The sequence below is a fragment of the Pan paniscus genome, chromosome 15, assembly GCF_029289425.2.
Source record: "Pan paniscus chromosome 15, NHGRI_mPanPan1-v2.0_pri, whole genome shotgun sequence".
NCBI lineage: Eukaryota > Metazoa > Chordata > Mammalia > Primates > Hominidae > Pan > Pan paniscus.
This window is the reverse complement of record NC_073264.2, coordinates 68,982,089-69,005,177: the sequence shown is the minus strand read 5'-3', so window position 1 is coordinate 69,005,177 and position 23,089 is coordinate 68,982,089. Positions and strand designations below refer to the sequence as shown.

General features: G+C 36.0%; 1 protein-coding gene across 7 annotated transcripts in view; it reads right to left on the bottom strand.

Annotated features, from left to right (window-relative positions):
• RAD51B (RAD51 paralog B) overlaps window positions 1-23,089 on the bottom strand; it is a 917,968-nt gene that overhangs the window by 839,762 nt on the left and 55,117 nt on the right. For all 7 annotated transcript variants that reach the window (XM_034937708.3, XM_055097728.2, XM_055097729.2 and 4 more), the window contains exons 6-7: window positions 8,852-8,971; window positions 7,635-7,818 (exon numbers count right to left, since the gene is read on the bottom strand). In XM_034937708.3, coding sequence (XP_034793599.1) covers window positions 7,635-7,818; window positions 8,852-8,971 — 304 coding nt within the window. The remainder of the gene's footprint in view (window positions 1-7,634; window positions 7,819-8,851; window positions 8,972-23,089) is intronic.

Below are 23,089 nucleotides of genomic sequence, written 5' to 3'. Positions count from 1 at the left end.
GAACTCGGCATAGCTGCAGTAAGCTATGACCACGCCATTGCACTCCTGCCTGGGAAAGAGAGAGACCTTGTCTCAAAAAATAAAAAGAAAAAAAGAATGGGACATTTAAGGACCAAAGCTAGACATGATACAGGGATTACCCGAGAGACTATGAAGGTCTCTACTACCTCCCTTTAATTCCCTCTGTGTAATCTATAGTCCCAAACAAAGGACAGACAGAGACGTTACTTACAAGCTACTTACATATTTTAAGAAACAGAAAAGGAACAGTAGACAAGATACTTATTTTATTCTCCGTTATATCACAGAGAGCGATTTGCCTCTACAATTACCTTATTTGTAGAAGCCTTAAGGGCAAATACTATGTTTTATTCATCTTTATTATCCCATTGTTCCTAGCATGGAGTTTTGGACACAAGTGCTGTAGGTGGAATCGAAAAGGAAAGACAAAAAGAGTCTGAGATCCAAAAAATAAGCGTAAGTTAACCAGATAAAGGAGGGTTCAGGCAGTAACAGCATCCACCAGTAAGACAGACAGAGGGGGATACAATAGTGAATAAGACATGATTCTTCCTTCTGAGGCACTTGCAGCCTTGTTAAAAAATATTTTAGGAGGAAAGAGATAAAATACACCAGGCATCTGGAATGAGGTAACTAGTAAAATTAATAATTAAAGGCTACTTTTTACTGAATATGCCAAACATTGTGAAGAACATTACAGACATTATCTCATTTAATACTCACAGCCCTATGAGTCAGATATTGTTATCCTCATTTTTCAAACATGGAAACGAAAGGTTAGAGCTGGGATAAATACTTATTCAAGGTCATAAAATTAGCAAATAGTGGAGCTAAGATTCAAACCAACGTCTAACTCCAAAGCCAGTACTTTTAGCCTCCAGGAACCAAGATGATGGCAATGAAGGTGGTAGAAAGTAATCAGATACTGAATGTATTTCGAAAGCGGAGCCAAGAGGATGTGCTGAAAGATGAAGAGCAGGGTTTAAATTGAAGAGGTATTAGATAATACGTATGGGACCAGATGACTAAATAGAAGAGAACCAGTGCATCAAAATCAAGTCCCCTTCTCCAAATACAGCCAGTGCCATTTCTTTATGACTACCCAGAGCCAACTCCTACTCATAAAACCCACCCTACTCTCCTTTTCATTTATTTATTTATTTCTATTTGTTTATTTATTTTGAGACAGGGTCTTGCTCTGTCGCCCAGGCTGGAATGCAGTGGCATGTTCATAGCTCATTGCAGCCTTGAACTCCTGGGTTCAAGCCATCCTCCCGCCCCAGCCTCCCAAGTAGCTGTGACTACAGGTGTGTAGCACCACACCCAGCTAATTGTTTTGTGTGTGTGTGTGTGTGTGTGTGTGTGTGTGAAGATGAGGTCTTGCTATGTTGCACAGTCTGGTCTCTAGCTCCTGGCCAAGTGATCCTCCTGCCTTAGCTTCCCAAATGCTGGGATTTCAGGTGTGATCCAGCACACCTGACCTCCTTTTCTTTTTTTAACTTTTTATTTTGAAACAATTTTAGATTTACCAAAAAGTTGCAGAAAGGGTAGAGTTCCCAAATGCCCTTCACCCAGCTTCTCCTAATATCACCATCTTACATACCATAATTATCAAAGCCAATGTATTAAGATCGATGCCAATACTATTAACTACAATACATCTTGCCAGTTTTGAGCAATTACAAATTAAGCTGCCATAGATACTCTTGTACATATCTATTAGCACCCCTGCATGTCAAGGTTCCCCATGATTACCTTCTGGCTCAATGATTTACTAGAAGGACTCACAGGACTCAAAAGCTGTTATATTCACAGTTATGGCTTATTACAGAAAAAGGATACAGATCAAAATGAGCAAACAGAAAAGGAGCATAAGCAAAGTCCAGGAGAAACCAGGTGCAAGATTCCAGGTGTCCTCTCCCAGTGGAGTTGCATGCATGTGCTTAATTGTCCTAGCAACAATGTGTGACAACACATGCAAAGTAATGTCAACCAGGAAAGTTCACTCAAGCCTTAATGTCCAGCATTTCTATTGAGGGTCAGTCACTAGGCATGCAATGCCTGCATGCAGATGACCTCAGCTATTTAGATTGTAGTCCCCAGATCTCTAGCGAAAAATAGGCTTCACCATAAATCACACTGTTTGCATAAACAATCTGATCAAACCAGTACCTGTGGTTCAAGTCCTCAGGCATATAACACCCTTACTAGGCAGAGTATTCCCAGGGCCCAGCACTCATCTCCCAGGAGCCAGGCAAGGGCAGTCCTGAAAAGAGGCCTTTTTTGGGAATGGCTGGATATGAGTAACCCATGCTAGCTGAATTAACCCTTGCCTGCATAACCCATGAATCCATTTCTGGGCTAAACCATTCATTGTAACAGTGGCACAATATAATATTGTATGGATATGTCAACATTAATTTAGCCAATCACCTACTTACTAACTTTTAAGTTGTTTCTAGGTTTTTGCTAGAAACAATAAAAACAAAGTTTCAGAAGTCATAAAGAGCTACATAAAAGAAAGATACACTTTTTCTAGAATTATTTTCACTAACTGATAAAGGTTTAGTCTAGACTGTGAGTTTCAGGGACCTGAATGAACATAGGATAGGTTTAAGAACAATCTGATTTCAAATGTGAGTGAGCCAACAGTAAGCATTTATGGAAAAGAAAAATCCTGTAAAGGACTTTTCTTACCTCAGAAGTCCTGTGGTGCTTGTTTTCAGTAAAAATATGAAAGTAATAAGAGTAAACCAAAAATTACATTTCTAGAAAAGTGATACAACAATGTTACACACAGCAAAACAGGACTGCAGTTTTAATGGCATATCTATGTCTACATCAAGGGTCTAGGATTCCTACTTTACAATCAGAGTGACTTCATCAGGCTTTCACAAAAGTGACAGTTCTGAATATTTATGTTTAAGATAAAAATAAATGTCGAATTTGGGTACATACATTCTTTTTCCTCTTATCTCACCAGTTATAAACACAATATTCCCAATTTATAATTAATAAAACCTTAATTATTTTAAATGAAGTGGCCTAGTTTCTTATTTTTCTATTTTGAATATTTATTAGTATCTAAGACAAGGTATAATCCTACATAAATTAAACCCACTTGGCATAATGGAACAGCTCATGGTGTAAAATAAATAAATAAATAAATAAATCCAGGCCCACATGAAGTTCACCATTAAAAAGAGGAAAAAAAAAATTTATGCTTGTCTCAAATAATAATAAAAAATTTAACCTTGTTATATGTCCACTTTAAAACCAGAACAAATTCTTTCCATTTGTTAATGATTTAAAACTGTCTTTAAAATAGCAAAATTAAAAATGCACATATTTTGATTCATTTTTCTAAGCAGCTTTAAACATAAAAATAATCATTAATATTCCAAAAACCTTGATAAGCAATAAATTAGAGCAATGGATATTCTCAAAAGGCATGTAATCAAGAACACAGATGGCCACAGAAAAATGGATTATAAGCACATCTTAGTAAAATAATTTGGATTTTAACAACAACTTTCAATGAAAATAAGGCATTTCCCTCTTAGAATATTTAATAATATATCCAAATTTATCTCCATATACCTCTTTTGTAAATAGTGTTAACTGGTACTCCTCCCCTTACACCAGAAAACATTTGTACAATATCAAGAAATGAAGGAAGTAGAAGAAGATTAAGGGGAGACAAAAAAGTTCAATATTATTCATATAACAACTGAAATTGATTTGTTGAATTCCCTGAAAAAGTAAAAATGTAGACCTTGGAAATACCAGTAAAAAGCATTTCCAAAGAATTTTCAAAAGGTGAAAGTCCTGTTATCTAAGCAATGCATTTTCATTCTCTTTTATTCCAACAACTTATAAAACTCTGGAATGGAAAATAAATAAAAAGAATACAACTAAGATGGCATACTACAAAGGTCAAATTAAAAACAAAAACATAAGAATTTCAGCAGCAAGCATAAAAAAATTCAAATTATGTTTTAAAAGATAAAGAAAAATATTCCAATGAATGTAAATATGACATACATATGGTAAGACTATTTTCATAAACCTTAATTGTACTTTCATTAGCTGTTACCTCCTAAATATTAGTTATCCACAATGCTAGGTCCTGGAAATCAGAGAAACAGAAAATATAATCCTGTCATTAAGAAGTTTACACTCTGGGGACTGTTGTGGGGTGGGGGGAGGGGTGAGGGATAGCACTGGGAGATAGACCTAATGCAAGATGACGAGTTAGTAGGTGCAGCGCACCAGCATGGCACATGTATACATATGTAACTAACCTGCACATTGTGCACATGTACCCTAAAACTTAAAGTATAATAATAATAAATAAATAAAAAGAAGTTTACAGTCCACCGTAATTCTGTATGTCTCAGAAAAAAAGAAAATTCTGCTGTGGAAAAAAAAAAATCCCCAATCTGGCAGCTAAAAGATCTCTCATTCTACCCACTGTTTGTCCTTTCCTATGCTGAGTGTCCTGGAGCAAATCAGGTCACTTTTCGGATTCATTGTCATCTGTAAAATGAAGGGGCCAAACTAAATTTTCTTTAAGGTCCTTTCTGGCAAAAACATCCTATTATTTTAATCTGATACATAATTTACAATACGTATAATAACTATTCTGTATGTGGTAATTACAAGTCAATGATAAAGTCAACATAAATAGCCATAACCACAATTTATTTTATAAAGCAGTATTTAAATTTTTTTCGGTTACTTTTATCAAGTATCTCTAAACAGCTTCAGAGCCTACTGTTTTTTCAATACTAGTGTGAACACTTTAAAAAGACAAAGGTTCCGCATCTTCCATCCCAATGGCAGAGTATCACTTACACCTCCTCCATAAACTTCAGGATAAAAGATTCTACCAGACTTCTACAACTGTTTCTCAAAACTGCAGTCTGAACATATTCAAAGGTCTATAAAATTATCTGTGAAAATTTTTTAATTTTATGTTTTCATTTCAGTGATAGCCTCAAAATATTAGTAAAGCCATCTTATAATTGAAAACTTCTGAAAGATATTAATACATCTGTTTTCAATCAAGTGATATCGATTAATTCCTCTTTAATTCTCAGGGACTAACGTAGAAAAAAGCAACAGCATACTTAAAACTTAAATGCATTCATGCGCACATGAGGGCCAAATGATGTCACCCTTCCCAAAAGACGAAGGTTTTCTAGTACTAGTTCAAATAGAGAAAGAGGGGGAAAAGCTGAATAATCACATTTTATATATATATATATTTTATTATATATATTTTTATTTTTATATATTTATATTTATATATATATTTCAAGACAATCTGTGAGATAAGCTTATATATATAGCAAGCAATAATTTAATTTAGCAAATTATCATATATAACATATTAAATTGACATAATTTGAACAGTACTATGGTGCCTGTTCAAAGTACAGTATAAATGTGTAAAAGTTCATGATTTCCTTTTTTTTTTTTTTTTTAATTAAATCTCGGACCTGTGTGAGAGATTTTCCATTTAAATGTATCAATTTAGCTAGGAAAATTCCAACATTTTCTAAAGGAAATATTTTTCAAAATCCTTTTAAAACCAATCTTACAATCTTAATTGTCACAAAAAACAGATATCACAGTTATATAAGTACATAGTATAATCTGCATTTATCTCTAAATAGAGAAACAAAGCCAAAGGCATAGAAATGGGATATTCAGTACCTATTTTTTCAGAGGGTTCTATTAAAAACAAAGAAAAGCAGTGCCCCTTTCTCACTTGGGAAAATAAATCACCTTAGGAAAAACTGAAAAGCATTAGCCTACAGTTACTACTTAAAAGCAAACAAACACAACATTTAAAAAGTGAATTTTATTTTGCATGGAATTAAGTCAAGCAACAGTATGAATTAATAATAAAATAAGAATATATAGTCATCCCCCTGTATCCTTGGGGGATTGGTTCCAGGACTCCTCTGCAGATACCATAATCCATGGATGCTCAAGTCCCTCATATAAAATGGTGCAGTGTTTGCACATAATCTATGTACATTCTCTTGTATACTTTAAATCAACTTTACATTACTTATAATACCCAATACAATGTACATACTATGTAAATCTCTGCTTAACTATAGGGAATCATGACAAGAAAAAAGTCTGTACATGTTCAGTACAAAGACAACTATCCTTTTCTTTTTTTTCAAATATATATATATATATTTTTAGAGAGAGGGTCTCACTCTGTCTCCCAGGCTGAAGTGCAGTGACATGAACATGGCTCAATGCAACCTCAACCTCCTGCGCCTAAGTGATCCTCCCACCTCAGCCTCTTGAGTAGCTGAGACTGCAGGGGCACACTACCACACCCATTGCTTTTTCAAATATCTCCTATCTTTAGTTGGTTGAATCCATGGATGCAGAACCCACAGATACAGAGGGCCAACTATATACATAAATTTCTATTCAATCAAGTATCTTTATACAGTATTTCAAAGTTCCCTTATTCTCCTTGATCAGGAAAAATATAAATTTGAATTTATCATTTTAACCAACTACAATAAAATGTAAAAGATGAACATCACCCAAGACAAACTTAACAGCACTTGACTTTAATTCAAAATATAAACTAAAAAGCCATTAAAGTATGCAGAACTTTTTGAATGTCATATTTTCTCCCTTGACTTCTTCCTTGGTTTTATAAACCTCAAAGGCTGTGTGATAGTTTATATTATTTATACATATTCTTTATGTTGCAAAGATCCAAGATTTTAATTTTCCAAAAACAAATCTAAAAATTATAGAATCATAACCAAATTTTATCTCAGTTTAAGGAACTATCTTTTCTTGAGATGAAGCATGACTAAAATTGAGAAGCCTGAATGTTGATGAGGCTGTGGAACAACGACTAAAACTCCCCGACACACTGCAGATGGGAGTGTAACTTAGTACACACTTATGTCTTGCAGGTTACACATCACAAGCCCTTGTAATATCCTGTCATCTTCAGATTTCTGATCACAATGCCCGCTACAAAAAGCCATGCCACAAATAATCTTTCAAGGTTTTCTTACTGACACTTTCATTACTATCATTCCAACATCTCTTAATGGTTGACCTCTGACCATTTGAAGCAAACAAAATCCTACTGTACACAAAACAGCACTGAACACAATAACACAGCATCTAAACCTAAAATACTTAAAACAAAACTAACAACAACTGCAGTATTTTTTTTTAATTATATAGAAATAGATCTAGGCAATTTCATGAAGTTTTACTACTTTATATTTACTGCAGTGTGAGAAATGTGATACAAAGCACACACAAAGAGTAAACAATGAGAAGGAAGAAAAGGAGGGACTATAGGAACTTTTAAAAACATCATTTAAATCTACTCCAGACTCAAATTATTAAAAGAATAAAATAATCTCAGCAGATGAGCTAATTTAAAATGATGGCGATGTTTGCTATAGCAATTAGACTGTACTACCTTTAAAAAGTCATCTGTTTTACATTTTCCTCTAATTTTATTATTTGATACCATAAGTCAGTGAATGTAATATAAAAGAAACAAAAGAAAGGAAAAGAAAAAAGAGAAAAAAAGAAAAACTTACTGGGATTGAAAACTCCTCAGCCAAATACTTCAAGGAGGATGCTTCTCTTGCCAAGAACTTGTTTCTTTCTTTGAGATTGCCTTGAAGTTGTGCATCAAACTCCTTTCTGACCACAGAAGCAACAGAGTCAAGAATCACAAGTTTAATTCCTTTTGAGATAATTTCTTCTTCCAAAGATTCAATCCTATAAAAGAAGAATTTATAAAATAGTCAATAAATTTAAGATAAAATAAATAAATAAAGGTATTGCAAAGGCTAAGCAACTTAAAAACAATAAACTATTCTTTCCTAAGTTACAGTAATGATTTGCAAGAATTCAGTAAACCTAACTTGTAGACATATCATACTTTTCTGGAAACAGAGCAAACTGTTTCTGTGTAGTTTCAGAATTCCTTGATTCTCCTAAGATAATGTTGACGCTCCAATTCTGGGGTAAAACTACTTGTGGTAGCCAGTCTGCAAAATGGCCCACACTTACTCCCTCCTCTTGGCATTTTGCATCCTTGTATAGGTCCCTCCCACAGTGTGCCAGACTTGATCTGTATGACCACAAGCATATGACAAGATCATGGTACCTTATTTCTGAGTGTGGGTTATAAAAGACTACAGCTTCCATCTTGGGTACTCTTTCTACTTGCCCAGTCTCTCAGGTCACTTACTCTGAGGAAAGCAACTTGCTATGTTGTGATTTATGGAGAGGCCCAGATGGTAAGGAACAAAGGTCCCTTGCCCACTGCCAGCAAGAAACAGAGGGCTTCCAACAACTATATTAGGGAGCTTGGAAGCAGGTACTCCAGCTCCAGTCAAGCCTTAAGATAACTGCAGCCCTGGCCACCAGCTTGACTATAACCTCTTGAGCGACATTGAGCCAGAAACACCCAGCTAAGCTACTCCCAGACACTTAACCCTCAGAAACTATGTGAAATAATATGTATTTGCTGTTTTAAGCTACTAAACTGTGAGACAATTTGTTAATGAAACAATAGATAAATAATACACCACTTAATTAATTAAATATAAAACATTTTATTCATTTAATTTTTTTTGTTTTTCAAGAAAGACTTCAACCAAAAGGCTATAACAAAGAAGAACACTGAAAAAGTTACTCCACATAATTCTAACCTATAAAGACTTTTTTCACTTAGAAGCTGAAACATAAAAGATAAAACATAAACCTTCAACGCATTACTAAAAAATCAAAATCTAAAGCAGCATACCTTTGTAGAACTTCATCACAGGTGAGTTCCCGATAAAGATGAACTTTACTACTTGTCAAAAGTAACTTTTCTTCAGTGTTAAAATATCTGGGAAAACGGGATTCTGCTATTTCAACCAGTCTGTGGGTGAAAAAAATAGCACAAACGAAAACAGTCAATTCTACTTAAAGCCACATTGCTGAATCTCTAATTAATTTTACTTGAGAAACTCCTAAGCCTTATCAATAGAGCAGGTATAAGCAAAATGGCTAAATATACAGGTTTAGAATTAAGCTCTCTTTTGTAAGCACTAACAGAGGTTAGCAGTCAGAGCATGCAACCAGCAAGGGCTGTTGGATCTCATCTAATCTTGAGCAAACAACAATGTCTCTTGAGATTTATCTTTCTGGGATTAAATATGTTTTTTGTAAGTGATATTTAGAGTAGCAGCTATAAGATATGTTTACTAAATAAGAATGCTTTCATTTTCTTGAATGAAATAAGTATATTTGAACAAATATGGTATATTGCATTATAATAGATATCAGTAAGTCTTCATGTCTCATTCCAGAAAAATACACTTTCTCAATTGAAACAATTCATGCAAATTAATGCTATGCAATAATTCCTTGGTAAACAGAAAATTATGGCCCAAATAAATTAATGTTCCAATACTTTCTTAGTAAACAAAACATGATTTTCTAAACACTGAATTCTGGCCTCAAAGCCAGTTTAATACATGCAGTAGGCCAAACACAAGAGAGTGACAAGTTAAAATGCCATCATTCATATTATAAGATATGGAAAGCATTACTAGAAATTTCTCATATTTATGGTTAAAAATGTTAAAAATATAAGTCTTTGAGTTTAATCATCTCATTTCATTTTAAATGTTTTGAGTTTAACCATCACATTTCATTTTAAATGAAATGACATTTTATCAGCTCTAGTACTTAGCCATCCCAGGGGAACTGGGAGGAGAGGCTGTAAACTCGAAAACCATCCTATATTTTGTTTTCCATTTAGAGACTCAAAAGTACAAAAGAACAGTGTTTTCATTTCTAAATAGTTAGAGTTCTGAGAAGAGGCTGGGAACTTTAAAAAGATAACCAAAACAAGTCCTTACATTTGCTATGATCAGAAATAAAAGAGAAAAACCCAAAACAGGAAAAGAGAAGAGAGAACTTCAACAACTGTTTTTAAGTATATTTTTGAACAATTTGAAAAGAAAAATATACATAGCTAAGTTGAACAGGAAGAGGAAAAAATACTTCATGAATAAGGAATAGTACCAAAAGAGGTGTGAAGAGTGAGAATAAAATGGATCAAATAACCATCCAGGAAAAGAGCTTAAGAGAGGCACAGGGATTGAAATGGAAGAAGGAAATGAGGTAAGTGAGGAAATCAAGAAATGAGATGGCATTGGCACAGGCAGAGCAGCCAAATCCTGAGGGTTTGGGGGAAAATTTTTGATTAGGGAAACTATTTGCTGAGTTTAGTGCTGGTCAGAGAAGTCAGCTAAAAATCTCTGGCACTTAGAACCTACCAGTTTTTAACAGGATAGGTCTGGCAACATCTTCTAGAAACATGGAAATTTTTCAAAATTTGAATGCCCAGTTGATTAGGAACCAGATTGAGAGTACCTAGCTCATTAGCAACAAGAACTGAACAGCTGACAATTTTCTGGATTTCCACTAGTGGCTTCAGTAGTGAAAGGCTCTGGAACTTATTGCTGCTTTGCCACTGCTGAAGGCCTCACAAAAGGAATGGTGGTCAATGGATAGACATGAACAACCTTTGTTCATAGTTACCATGCTAAATAACTGTATTAAATGGATCATTTACACACCAATATGCTGTAATTTTGTTTCTCTAAATGTTTTTTATTTTATAATAAACATCTAAAAATATATAAATCAAAAACCAAATATAAATGCAGTATTTGACATGCCTCACATTCATCCTAGTAACTTCTTGTGACAATCTTCATTGCAAAGATCTTTTTTGTTTAGGGCAAAAAACAGAAAATAACCTATCATTTGCTCCCAGACATTAATTACATAAAGTTTGAAAATAATGCCATCTAGTGGATATCTGTTTATAAAAAGCATTCTTTTCAAAATGAGCACTAAGATCCATTCATTCAACAAATATTTATTGAGGACCTACTATATGCCAGGCACTGTTCTGGGTGCTGAGAATATGGCAATGAACAACCACCACTACCAAAAGAAAAAGAAAAGCCCTTACCTCATGGGGTTTAAATTCTACTGAGGAAGACAAACAAATAAATATATATTATATATGAGGTAATAAGGCTGTAGAGGAAAATGAAGCAGGATGAGAGAATAGAATGTGACAGGTGGGGCTAGCGCTATTTTATATTTTATGTCAGGTGAACTGACAAAGCCTTATTAATAAGGTGACATTTGAGCAAAAGCTTAAAAGAGATAAGAAAATGAACCATGTGGATACCCAGTGAAACAGCACACAAGAATAGAGAATTATAACAAGTGCAAAAGCTTACATGTGGAAAGATGCCTGGTGTGTCTGAGAAACAACAAAGAGACTAAAGTATCTGGAACACAGAGAGTAAGAGGGAGAATAAAAGAAAACAAAGAGCTAGCCAAGGCCAAGATCACATAAGACCTTTAGGTCTGTGGGGTTTTTTTTGTTTTTGTTTTTGTTTTTGCTAAAGTGGTATTTTTTTTTTTTTTTTTTTTAGCTTTTATTTAGCAAAATAGGAAGCCTAGAAGCAGGAACAACATGATCTGACTTCTTTTTTTAAAAGGACTGCTCTAACTGCCCAATGGAGAAGAGGCTTGGGCAAGAATGAAAGCAAGGAGATCAGCTAGCACAGATAAGAGCTGGTAGTGACCAGTTAAGAGCTGGTAGTGACCTCACCCAGGGAAGTAACAGGTCAAGTGATGAGAAGTAACTAGACTCAAGATATAGTTCAAAAGAGGAGCTGAAAGAATTTCTTGGCCGGGCGCGGTGGCTCACGCCTGCAATCCCAGCACCCTGGGAGGCCAAGGCAGGTGGATCACCTGAGGTCAGGAGTTCAAGACCAGCCTGGCCAACATGGCAAAACCCCATCTCTACTAAAAATACAAAAATTAGCCAGGTGTGGTGACGGGCGCCTGTAATCCCAGCTACTCGGGAGGCTGAAGCAAGAGAATCGCTTGAATCTGGGAGATGGAGGTTGCAGTGAGCCAAGATCACGCCACTGCACTCAGCCTAGGCAACAGAGTGAGGCTCCGTCTCAAAAAAAAAAAAAGAAAGAATTTCTTGACTAACTGGGTGAGTGTCTAGAAGAATGGAATCACAACTTTATTGAAGCAGAAAAGACAAGATTCAGATAAAGGTTTTGGTTATTGGTGTTATTTGCATGTTTTATTTCCTTCATGGGGGAAACAAAAATGCAGTTTTGGACATATCAGGAAATCCATGTATGTAAACCTATCCAAGTTCCATGCCATTACGCAAATGAATATGAATCTGAAGTTCATGGGAAAGCTCAGAATTCAGATATCAATAGGAGTTACAGCCTATAAAAGATTTTAAAGATCATAAGACTAGATGATATTAGGGATTGAGTACAGATATAGAAGAGAAAAGGTCCTAGGACTGAGTTCTGGGATTCCCCAAAGCCTAGAAGTTAAAATGATGAGGAGGATCCAGCAAAAGGGACTGAGAGGAGGAGGTGACCAAGAAGGTAGGTGTAAAAGAAGAGAGAATGGTTCCAAGAAGCCAAGTGGGCTGGGCATGGTGGCTCATGCCTATAATCCCAACACTTTAGGAGGCCAAGGCAGGAGGATCTCTTGAGCCCAGAAGTTTAAGACCAACCAGGGCAACATACCAAAACCTTATCTGTACTAAAAATTAAAAAATTAGCTGGGCATGGTGGCATATGCCTGTGGTCCCAGCTACTCAAGAGGCTGAGGTGAGAGGATTGCTTGAGTCTGAGGGGTCAAAGCTGCAGTGAACCATGATAGCACCACTGTACTCCAGCCTGGGTGACAGAGTTAGGTGAGAACCTGTCTAAAAAAATAAATAGTCAAGGGAAGAAAGCTTTTCAAGAAAAAGAGAGTGATCAACTCTTTCGAATGCTGCTATTGGGTTGGATAAAATTTTTTAAATCAGTTGCATTATAGAGCTGGAAACTTAAGCCTGGATAGAGTGAACTCAAGAGAGAATGAAAGAAGGGATTTCCACTTTAGCCCACAAAGGATTAACTGGTACACGAATTGCACTAAAATAATAAGTAGAAAATCAGACAGAATACATGAAATAAGAGTTTTCAGGTACTGAACAATAGAAAGCTTGAGACTGTAATCCTTGAGAGAAAGGAAACAAACACAATGAGCTTACAATCACCTCAGTTTGCTCCAGAGGCAGTTTCCAGGCTGCAACACAAGAAAGGGAAAGCAAACAGAGCCTGGTAGACAACCTGAGTTGAGGAGATGGGGATCGGAGTTTGGGAAAACTAAGGTGGCTAGAACTTATGGGGCAGAGTACCAGAGAGGAAGCAGGTGTGCAGAGTGAGCACTGCAAAGATCTGCAGAGAGGGCCACTTGAGAACTAATCTGCACATGTGTGAAGGGAAACTACCTGAGGTTGAGGAAAGAACCACCAGAAAGTATCAGACTGAACACTTCCTAGTGCCCACACAGGGTGAGAACAGTTCGGGTTTACACAAGATGAAGAATAAAGAGACCTTATTATACACTGGGCATTGGGCAGAATTTTCAGAAGGATTTTACCTTAGTAGTGAAGCTAAATAAGTTTCAGAATAAAAAACCACAGTCATGTGCTGCATAACGACATTTCAGTCAATGATGCATCACTTATACAACAGTGGTCCCATAAGCTTATATAGTATATTTTTACAATACCTTTCCTTTGTTTAGATACACAAATACTTACCATTGTGTTGTAATTGCCTATTCAATACAGTAACATGCTGTACAGGTTCATAGCCTAGAAGCAATAGGCTATACCATATAGTCTAGGTGCGCAGTAGGCTATATCATCTAGGTTCATGTAAGTACACTGTAGGGTGTTCATACAACAATGAAATTGCCTAACAATGCATTTCTCAGAACATATCCCAATTGTTAAGCGAAGCATGACTGTACCTGGGATTTTTCCATAACAACATAGAAAAGCAACCTGCAAAAGGATCAAACTAATACTAAAATGTACCTTAAAACAAAACCTAACACTCTTTAAAGACATATGTTAAAATCCAGCACCCACCAACAACGTAAAATTTACAATGTTTAACATCGAATTGAAAAATTACCAGACAAGTAAAGGAAGAGGAAAAGATCCATTACCAGGAGAAAAATCAGTCAATAAAAACAGATTTAAAAAATTATATATATGATGGCATTCATGGATAAAAACCTCAAAACGGCTATTATTAATCTTCTACATTTGCTCAAGGAGGTAAATAAAGCAGGGGTTGTCAAACTGTGCACTATGGCCCATTGCCTGTTTTTGTCAATAGAGTTTTATTAGAACACAGACATTTTTAATATTCTGTTTGACAAAATAGAAGCACTTCTACTACATTCTGAAGTACAACCATTGTCTCAAGGAAAAACATCTGTACAATTGGGTTCTCAGACTAAGAAGTCACTTTTTCCATAGGAGACCATTTTTACTTGAAAGAATGATTGATAGATAAGTTATGGTTTTTCTGACTTAAGTATTTGGTAGACGTTTTCTCAAAATGAGCAAAGTAAGCCTGACACTTCAAGAAAAACAAGTGGCAATATTTATTGCCAATGATAAAATTCAAGCTTTTAATGAAAAATCAGATTCCTAAAAAACTTACATCTGCTACCATGAGTTTGACTGCATCCCAATACTTAAATACTTTTTGTTCAGATCAGTGGAGACACTAATGAAATTTTTTTATATTGAGTAATAAAATGTGTCAACATTTAGAACTCCATAAGACAGTGAACCAATATTTTCTGAGTGATAAATGCATAATATTACAAAATCACGCATAGGTAAATATCCATTAAGAGCCTAAGACAGATGAATAGATTTTAATGTAACTGTAGAAAAAATGCAATAATATGGTTTCAGATTCTATATCACAACTAACCTCTAAGCAACTATTACTCAATTCCTGGTGTAGTATCAAAGAAGAATATCTTTAATTATCTGAAGAGACTATTAAAATATTCCTCCCTTTCCAACTATAACCAGTATAAGGCCAGATCTTCATATCTCAACCAAAACAACAGATTGCAACAGACTGAATGCAGAAGCAGATATTAGAATCAGGCTGTCTTCTATTAAGTCAGACACTAAAGAGATTTGCAAAAACATAAAACAACGCCACCCTTTTCTCACTTTTTTTAGTCAAAAATGTATTTATTTTCCATAAAAAATACATGTAAAGTCCAGGTGCAGTGGCTCACATCTGTAGTCCCAGCTACTCAGGAGGCTGAGGCAGGAGGCTCTCTTAATTCCGGGAGCTGGAGGTTACAGTGAACTATGATCATGTCACTGCACTCCAGCCTGGGTGACAGAGCGAGGCCCTGTCTCTTAAAAAAAAAACAAAAAACAAACAAAAAATATATGACGGTCAGTTTTGTGTCAACTTGGCTAGTCCGCAGTCTCCTGTTATTCAATCAAACACTAATCTATGCATTGTTATGAAAGGATTTTGTAGATGTCATTAATGTCCATAAACAGATGACTTTAAGTACTAGAGATTATCCTACATAATCTGGGTGGGCTAATTCAATCACTTGAAAAGCCTTAACAGCAGAGCTGAGACTTCCTTTAAAAAGATGAAATTCCACCTATGGACTACAGCTTAGGCCCTTGCCTGAGAGTTCTAGCCTGCCCTTTCCAACAGCCTGCCCTATGGATTTCAGACAACTCCACATCTGCATATGCCAATTCTTTGCAATAACTCTCTTAATATATGTTCTACTGGTTCTATTTTTCTAATGGAGCCCTGTTTGGTACAATATGCTAACATGTAATGGCCAGGCACAGTGGCTCACACCTGTAATCCCAGGACTTTGGGAGGCTGAGATGAACAGATCACTTGAGGTCAGGAGTTCGAGACCAGCCTGGCCAACATGGCGAAACCCCGTCTTTAATTTAAAAATTCAAAAATTAGCCAGGCATGGTGGCAGGCGCACTGGTGGGCACCTGTAATTGCAACTATTCGGGAGGCTGAGTAAGGAGAATCGCTTGAACCCAGGAAGTGGAGGTTATAGTGAACCAAGATCACACCACTGCACTCAAGCCCGGCGACAGTGAGACTCCATCTCAAAAACAAAAACAAACACACAAAAAAACACACACCATGTAATGGACTTACTGCATAATAGATAATAGTTAAATATTCTTTAAATTTTCCAGTTTAAATTCCTAATATGATAAATATCAATTGATATAATCCACCTAAAGAGTTTAAGGGCCCTGAAAATTAAAACTTTAAAAACTACAGCCATAAAGCAAAATCTGAAAGATCAACCACCAAAGAAATCATAGATAACAAAAGATAGCATAACCAAAGTTGAAAGATAAATTATAGAATTATAGCCTAGGAAAAAATCATATAAACATAAATATCCATAATACACAAAGTATTTCTATATATCAATAAGAAAAAATGGACAAAGTGTATTTCTAGGTAATTTGCCAAAGAAATATAAATGGACAATGAATATATGAAAAGATATTGGTTCACAATAGTTAAAACAATGAGCTATCACTTTTTTCCCATAAGTATGACAAAATTAAAGAAACTAAAAACAGTGATGAAGGCTCTCAAAGTACTATTGGTTGAGATACAATTATGTACAATATTTCTAGAGGAGAATGTGGCAGTTTATACAAAAATTTAAAATATATCCTTAATGGATTTCTGATGGATTAAAGATATTGACATAAAAGATAAAACTATAACTATATTAGGAAAAAACTGTAAGACAATATCTTGATAACTAATAGTGGGGGAAAACTTGTTAATTAAGATCTGAAAACCAATACCATTAGGCAACAACTTCAAATTTACAAATTTCTGGCCAGGCATGGTGGCTTATGCTTGGAATTCAAGCACTTTGGGAGGCGGAAGCAGGAGGGCTGCTTGAGCCCAGGAGTTCGAGACCAGTTTGGGCAAGATGGTGAGACCCCAGCTCTACAAAAAAATTTTTTTAATTAGCCAGGCGTGGTAGCACACGTCTACAGTCCCATCTATTTGGGAGGCTAAAGCAAGGGGATCCCTTGTACCCAGTAAGTCGAGACAGCAGTGAGCTATGATTGTGCCACTGCACTCTAGCCTGAGTGAAACCTCGTCTCTAATAAATTTTTTTAAATTATAAATTTCTCTTCAATAAAGGACACTACAAAGATGACAGATAACAGAGCAGGAGGAGATATTTTCAATGTGTAAAACTGACAAACAATATCTAGAAGACACACAAAAAGCTTCTGCAAATCAAGAATAAAAAGACTAGAAGCCCAATGGGAAATGGGATAAAGATAGATTCATAGACAGAAAGCCCAAATGTCAAACAGGCATTACTGAATGAATGAATGAAAACACTACTTGGATCCTTTCTCGGAGTCAATCATTTTTTCCAACCACAGTTCAGTGGAAAGAGGATATGAGTTCACCTCTCAGCTATCTTATTAGCCATATGATCTTGGGCAAATCACATGGTTTCTGAGTCCCATTTTGCTTATTTCTAAAATGAAGATCATAATACCCCGCTCCTTACCTGACAGTGCTGCTGTATGCATCAACTGAGATGAATGTCAATTATATCATGCTGCAAAATGCTCTAATTTATAAAATATTATTTATAGCATTATCAGTCTTAATGACCCTCACATTACAGAATGGCTAGCATCCCTGGACCACATCTATTTATTACTGTAAAAAAAAAAATTTCTTCTTGCACCCCCCTACAAATTCCCAAAATACCTACTAAAGGGGAAACTGTCTGCCTTACTCCCTCAACTGATAACTACTAATTCATAAAATGGAAGTAGTACCATTCTAAAGGGCCATGCTGTCAGAAAAGCTACCTTTATACTCTTAGTCCATCAAACCCCAAAACAATATCCCTGAAAACCTATTAAGAGCTTTATTTCTAAAATCTCCTTCCTCCCTGGATGAATCATTTGCATATCAATTGCTAGTGGAGATGTCCTGAGGTAAAACACCACCGACTTCCCAACTTCCCCTTCCATATCATCTAACTTAGCCTAACCCTACAATCCACTCTCAATGTCCCACTGCCCAGAACCACTCATTTCTGATAGACAAATAATGCTAACTATCAATCCCACAATCGAAGGATTTACTGTGGTAGAATGCCTCAGAAAATGGTTAGAAGTGCTCCTCTTTTAAAAGAAAAAGAAGTTCTAGGCCACATTTTAGTTTTTCTTTTGCCATCAAATCTCACCTTGCAAGTGACTATCTATGCCTTAATTTGGACCTGATAGCTACAATGCACTTTAAAGATTCCAATTCTGGAAAGAGTTAACTGCTCATGGATACAGATAGACTTCTTTCGTAATCAGTTCCAGAATCAAAAGGCATATGTCAATTAAGGAGCAAAACCCTGTACAAAATTATTAGTTCCCTATGTGACTTCATAGCTCTTATATAAAAGGAAAAATAAAAGCTTTTCATTAGTGACCACATGCCAACTTGAAATAAAACATATGCTTAATGTAAAAAGTTTTCCAAAATCTTAGTTAAAATATAGCATCATAAATATGCTAAAATGTAGGCTTATTGCTTCTCAAAGCTTCTTGTACATACGTACTATATCTCTGTTCATTCATTCAATATGTATTACTGAATATAATGATATGAATCTATTAATTCATTACAGATTCCAGAATATTCCAAACCTTTGTTACAGTAATAAGTACTTATGACTAATTCTACTTTCTATCTGAGAAACTTTTCAGGATCTCCCTCCCCACTAATTCACCTAGATTCACAAATGATAAGGCAGCTGGAACTGAACTGAGGAAAACCTACCCAGTGTCATGAAACCATCTCAAAAAATTGATTAAGAGGGAATTTATCTCCCCTATTGTTTCTTTCTGGGTCAAAGATTCCAAATTTATACCAACAAGCAAATATGTCAATATGTCAATGGTCTTAAGACCACACTGGTATTACCTTCAGAATCAGCCTGAGTCATGGCTGGCCACTACCACTCCCTGCTATGCCTCCAATTTTATATACAAATCCAGAAAGAATGACACTCTAAATACAGCTGTATGGCGCATAATAATGGGGATATGTACTGAGAAATGTGTCATTAGGCAATTTCACTATTGTGTGAACATCATAAAGTGTACTTCTACAAACCTAGATAGTATAGCCTACTACACACTGAGGCTATATGGTATAGCCTATTGCTCCTAGGCTACAAACCTGTGCAGAGTGTTACTGTACTGAATATTGTAGGCAATTGTAACACAGTGACAAATATCTTTGTATCTAAACTTTAATAAGATACAGAAAAATTATGGTATTATAATCTTATGCAACCACCATCTTATATGCAATCCATCCTCGACTGAAATGTTGTTATGTAGCACATGACTGTAGTTTGCTAGGTATTAAAGATAACTATCTGTGGGGAACTTGGCACCCTGAGAGGTGACATGCACACCAAATACAGCAGCTTCCTCAGATCTAAGCTTAGCCATTGCTCCCACACACTACCAATACAAGTACCTCTCCTTTGTATACTAAGTTATAATATTTACAATTTCACATTTTAGTGATTATTTGATTAATGTCTTCCTCCCTTGCTGGACTAATTGTCTTCCCAATTTTCAAAGCTTTTCTGATTTCATTACAACTCAGGAATATCCACTTCTACCTCCTAAAATTCCAGTCCTATATCCTACCTCCTCAGGTTCCTACCTTCCAGAGTCCTGGCTCTCATCTCTTACTTCCCTACATCCCTCAGTTTTTCTCACATGCTTATTGATCCCCTTCAATTTGCAGTTCTAAGACCCAACTTTATTTTCCTTTATCCATTTTATTTCTCCAAAAACATTATTTCAGTACTCCTATTACTATTTGCCATCCATATTACCTTCATTTTTTATTCTTAACCCACAGTTCCATTTTTTGTAACTGTCTCTAATACGGACAATATATTGTTAATTCAGTTCATGTAAACTGGAATTCTCATGGTTGCCAAAATTTTCATAGACTAGAATATGGGGATGGGTCACTGGATTAATCTATTTATCTACATTCTCAAGGTATATACAAGCATATGGTGCCTAAGACTATATGAGATCTTAAGCAGAAGTCCAGTAGGTTAAAAAAAAAACAAACAAAAAAACAGCAGATCTTCTCTGGATCAATCAGAAGAGGATCTAGATCTTTGCCTGAATAGCATTCCCCTCTCCCCAAGGCAGTCCCTGTAACTCAGTCTGGTTAGTGCCAGGCTACACAATTATCTAATTCAAGGGTGTCCAACTTTGATATCCTTGGGCCCCAGAGGAAGAAAAAGAATTGTCTAGGGCCACATATAAAATACACTAACACTAATGATAGCTGATGGGCTTTAAAAAAAAAAATCACAAAAAAAGTCATAACGCTTTAAGAAAGTTTATGAATTTGTTGGGCCACATTCAAAGCCATCCTGGGCTGTATGCGGCCCATGGGCTGCGGGTTCAACAAACCTGTTAAAATTGTTAAATAGTCTGGAGATACAATTGCAGTCTATGATGAACAAGCATGACTAACAACTATTTTAGATTACTATCTTCTAAAAGACACGTAAAATAAATTGGTTAGTGCATTGCTTCTAAAAATAGAACTGACCTTTCCAAAGTGCTTTTAAGTATATCATCTCCTGGGTTTTCTTCTTGTTTTCTTTAATACATTTTTTTAATTAATTTATTTATTATTATTATACTTTAAGTTTTAGGGTATATGTGCACAATGTGCAGGTTAGTTACATACATATACATGTGCCATGCTGCTGCGCTGCACCCACTAACTCGTCATCTAGCATTAGGTATATCTCCCAATGCTATCCCTCCCCCCTCCCCCCACCCCACAACAGTCCCCAGAGTGTGATGTTCCCCTTCCTGTGTCCATGTGTTCTCATTGTTCAATTCCCACCTATGAGTGAGAATATGTGGTGTCTGGTTTTTTGTTCTTGCGATAGTTTACTGAGAATGATGATTTCCAATTTCATCCATGTCCCTACAAAGGACATGAACTCATCACTTTTTATGGCTGCATAGTATTCCATGGTGTATATGTGCCACACTTTCTTAATCCAGTCTATCATTGTTGGACATTTGGGTTGGTTCCAAGTCTTTGCTATTGTGAATAATGCCACAATAAACATACGTGTGCATGTGTCTTTATAGCAGCATGATTTATAGTCCTTTGGGTATATACCCAGTAATTGGATGGCTGGGTCAAATGGTATTTCTAGTTCTAGATCCCTGAGGAATCGCCACACTGACTTCCACAATGGTTGAACTAGTTTACAGTCCCACCAACAGTGTAAAAGTGTTCCTATTTCTCCACATCCTCTCCAGCACCTGTTGTTTCCTGACTTTTTAATGATTGCCATTCTAACTGGTGTGAGATGGTATCTCATTGTGGTTTTGAGTTGCATTTCTCTGATGGCCAGTGATGGTGAGCATTTTTTCATGTGTTTTTTGGCTGCATAAATGTCTTCTTTTGAGAAGTGTCTGTTCATGTCCTTCGCCCACTTTTTGATGGGGTTGTTTGTTTTTTTCTTGTAAATTGTTTGAGTTCATTGTAGATTCTGGATATTAGCCCTTTGTCAGACGAGTAGGTTGCGAAAATTTTCTCCCATTTTGTAGGTTGCCTGTTCACTCTGATGGTAGTTTCTTTTGCTGTGCAGAAGCTCTTTAGTTTAATTAGATCCCATTTGTCAATTTTGGCTTTTGTGGCCATTGCTTTTGGTGTTTTAGACATGAAGTCCTTGCCCATGCCTATGTCCTGAATGGTAATGCCTAGGTTTTCTTCTAGGGTTTTTATGGTTTTAGGTCTTACATTTAAGTCTTTAATCCATCTTGAATTGATTTTTGTATCAGGTGTAAGGAAGGGATCCAGTTTCAGCTTTCTATATATGGCTAGCCAGTTTTCCCAGCACCATTTATTAAATAGGGAATCCTTTCCCCATTGCTTGTTTTTCTCAGGTTTGTCAAAGATCAGATAGTTGTAGATATGCGGCATTATTTCTGAGGGCTCTGTTCTGTTCCATTGATCTATATCTCTGTTTTGGTACCAGTACCATGCTGTTTTGGTTACTGTAGCCTTGTAGTATAGTTTGAAGTCAGGTAGTGTGATGCCTCCAGCTTTGTTCTTTTGGCTTAGGATTGACTTGGCGATGCGGGCTCTTTTTTGGTTCCATATGAACTTTAAAGTAGTTTTTTCCAATTCTGTGAAGAAAGGCATTGGTAGCTTGATGGGGATGGCATTGAATCTATAAATTACCTTGGGCAGTATGGCCATTTTCATGATATTGATTCTTCCTACCCATGAGCATGGAATGTTCTTCCATTTGTTTGTATCCTCTTTTATTTCCTTGAGCAGTGGTTTGTAGTTCTCCTTGAAGAGGTCCTTCACATCCCTTGTAAGTTGGATTCCTAGGTATTTGATTCTCTTTGAAGCAATTGTGAATGGGAGTTCACTCATGATTTGGCTCTCTGTTTGTCTGTTGTTGGTGTATAAGAATGCTTGTGATTTTTGTACATTGATTTTGTATCCTGAGACTTTGCTGAAGTTGCTTATCAGCTTAAGGAGATTTTCGGCTGAGACAATGGGGTTTTCTAGATATAAAATCATGTCGTCTGCAAACAGGGACAATTTGACTTCCTCTTTTCCTAATTGAATACCCTTTATTTCCTTCTCCTGCCTAATTGCCCTGACCAGAACTTCCAACACTATGTTAAATAGGAGTGGTGAGAGAGGGCATCCCTGTCTTGTGCCAGTTTTCAAAGGGAATGCTTCCAGTTTTTGCCCATTCAGTATGATATTGGCTGTGGGTTTGTCATAGATAGCTCTTATTATTTTGAAATACGTCCCATCAATACCTAATTTATTGAGAGTTTTCAGCATTAAGGGCTGTTGAATTTTGTCAAAGGCCTCTTCTGCATCTATTGAGATAATCATGTGGTTTTTGTCTTTGGTTCTGTTTATATGCTGGATTACATTTATTGATTTGCATATATTGAACCAGC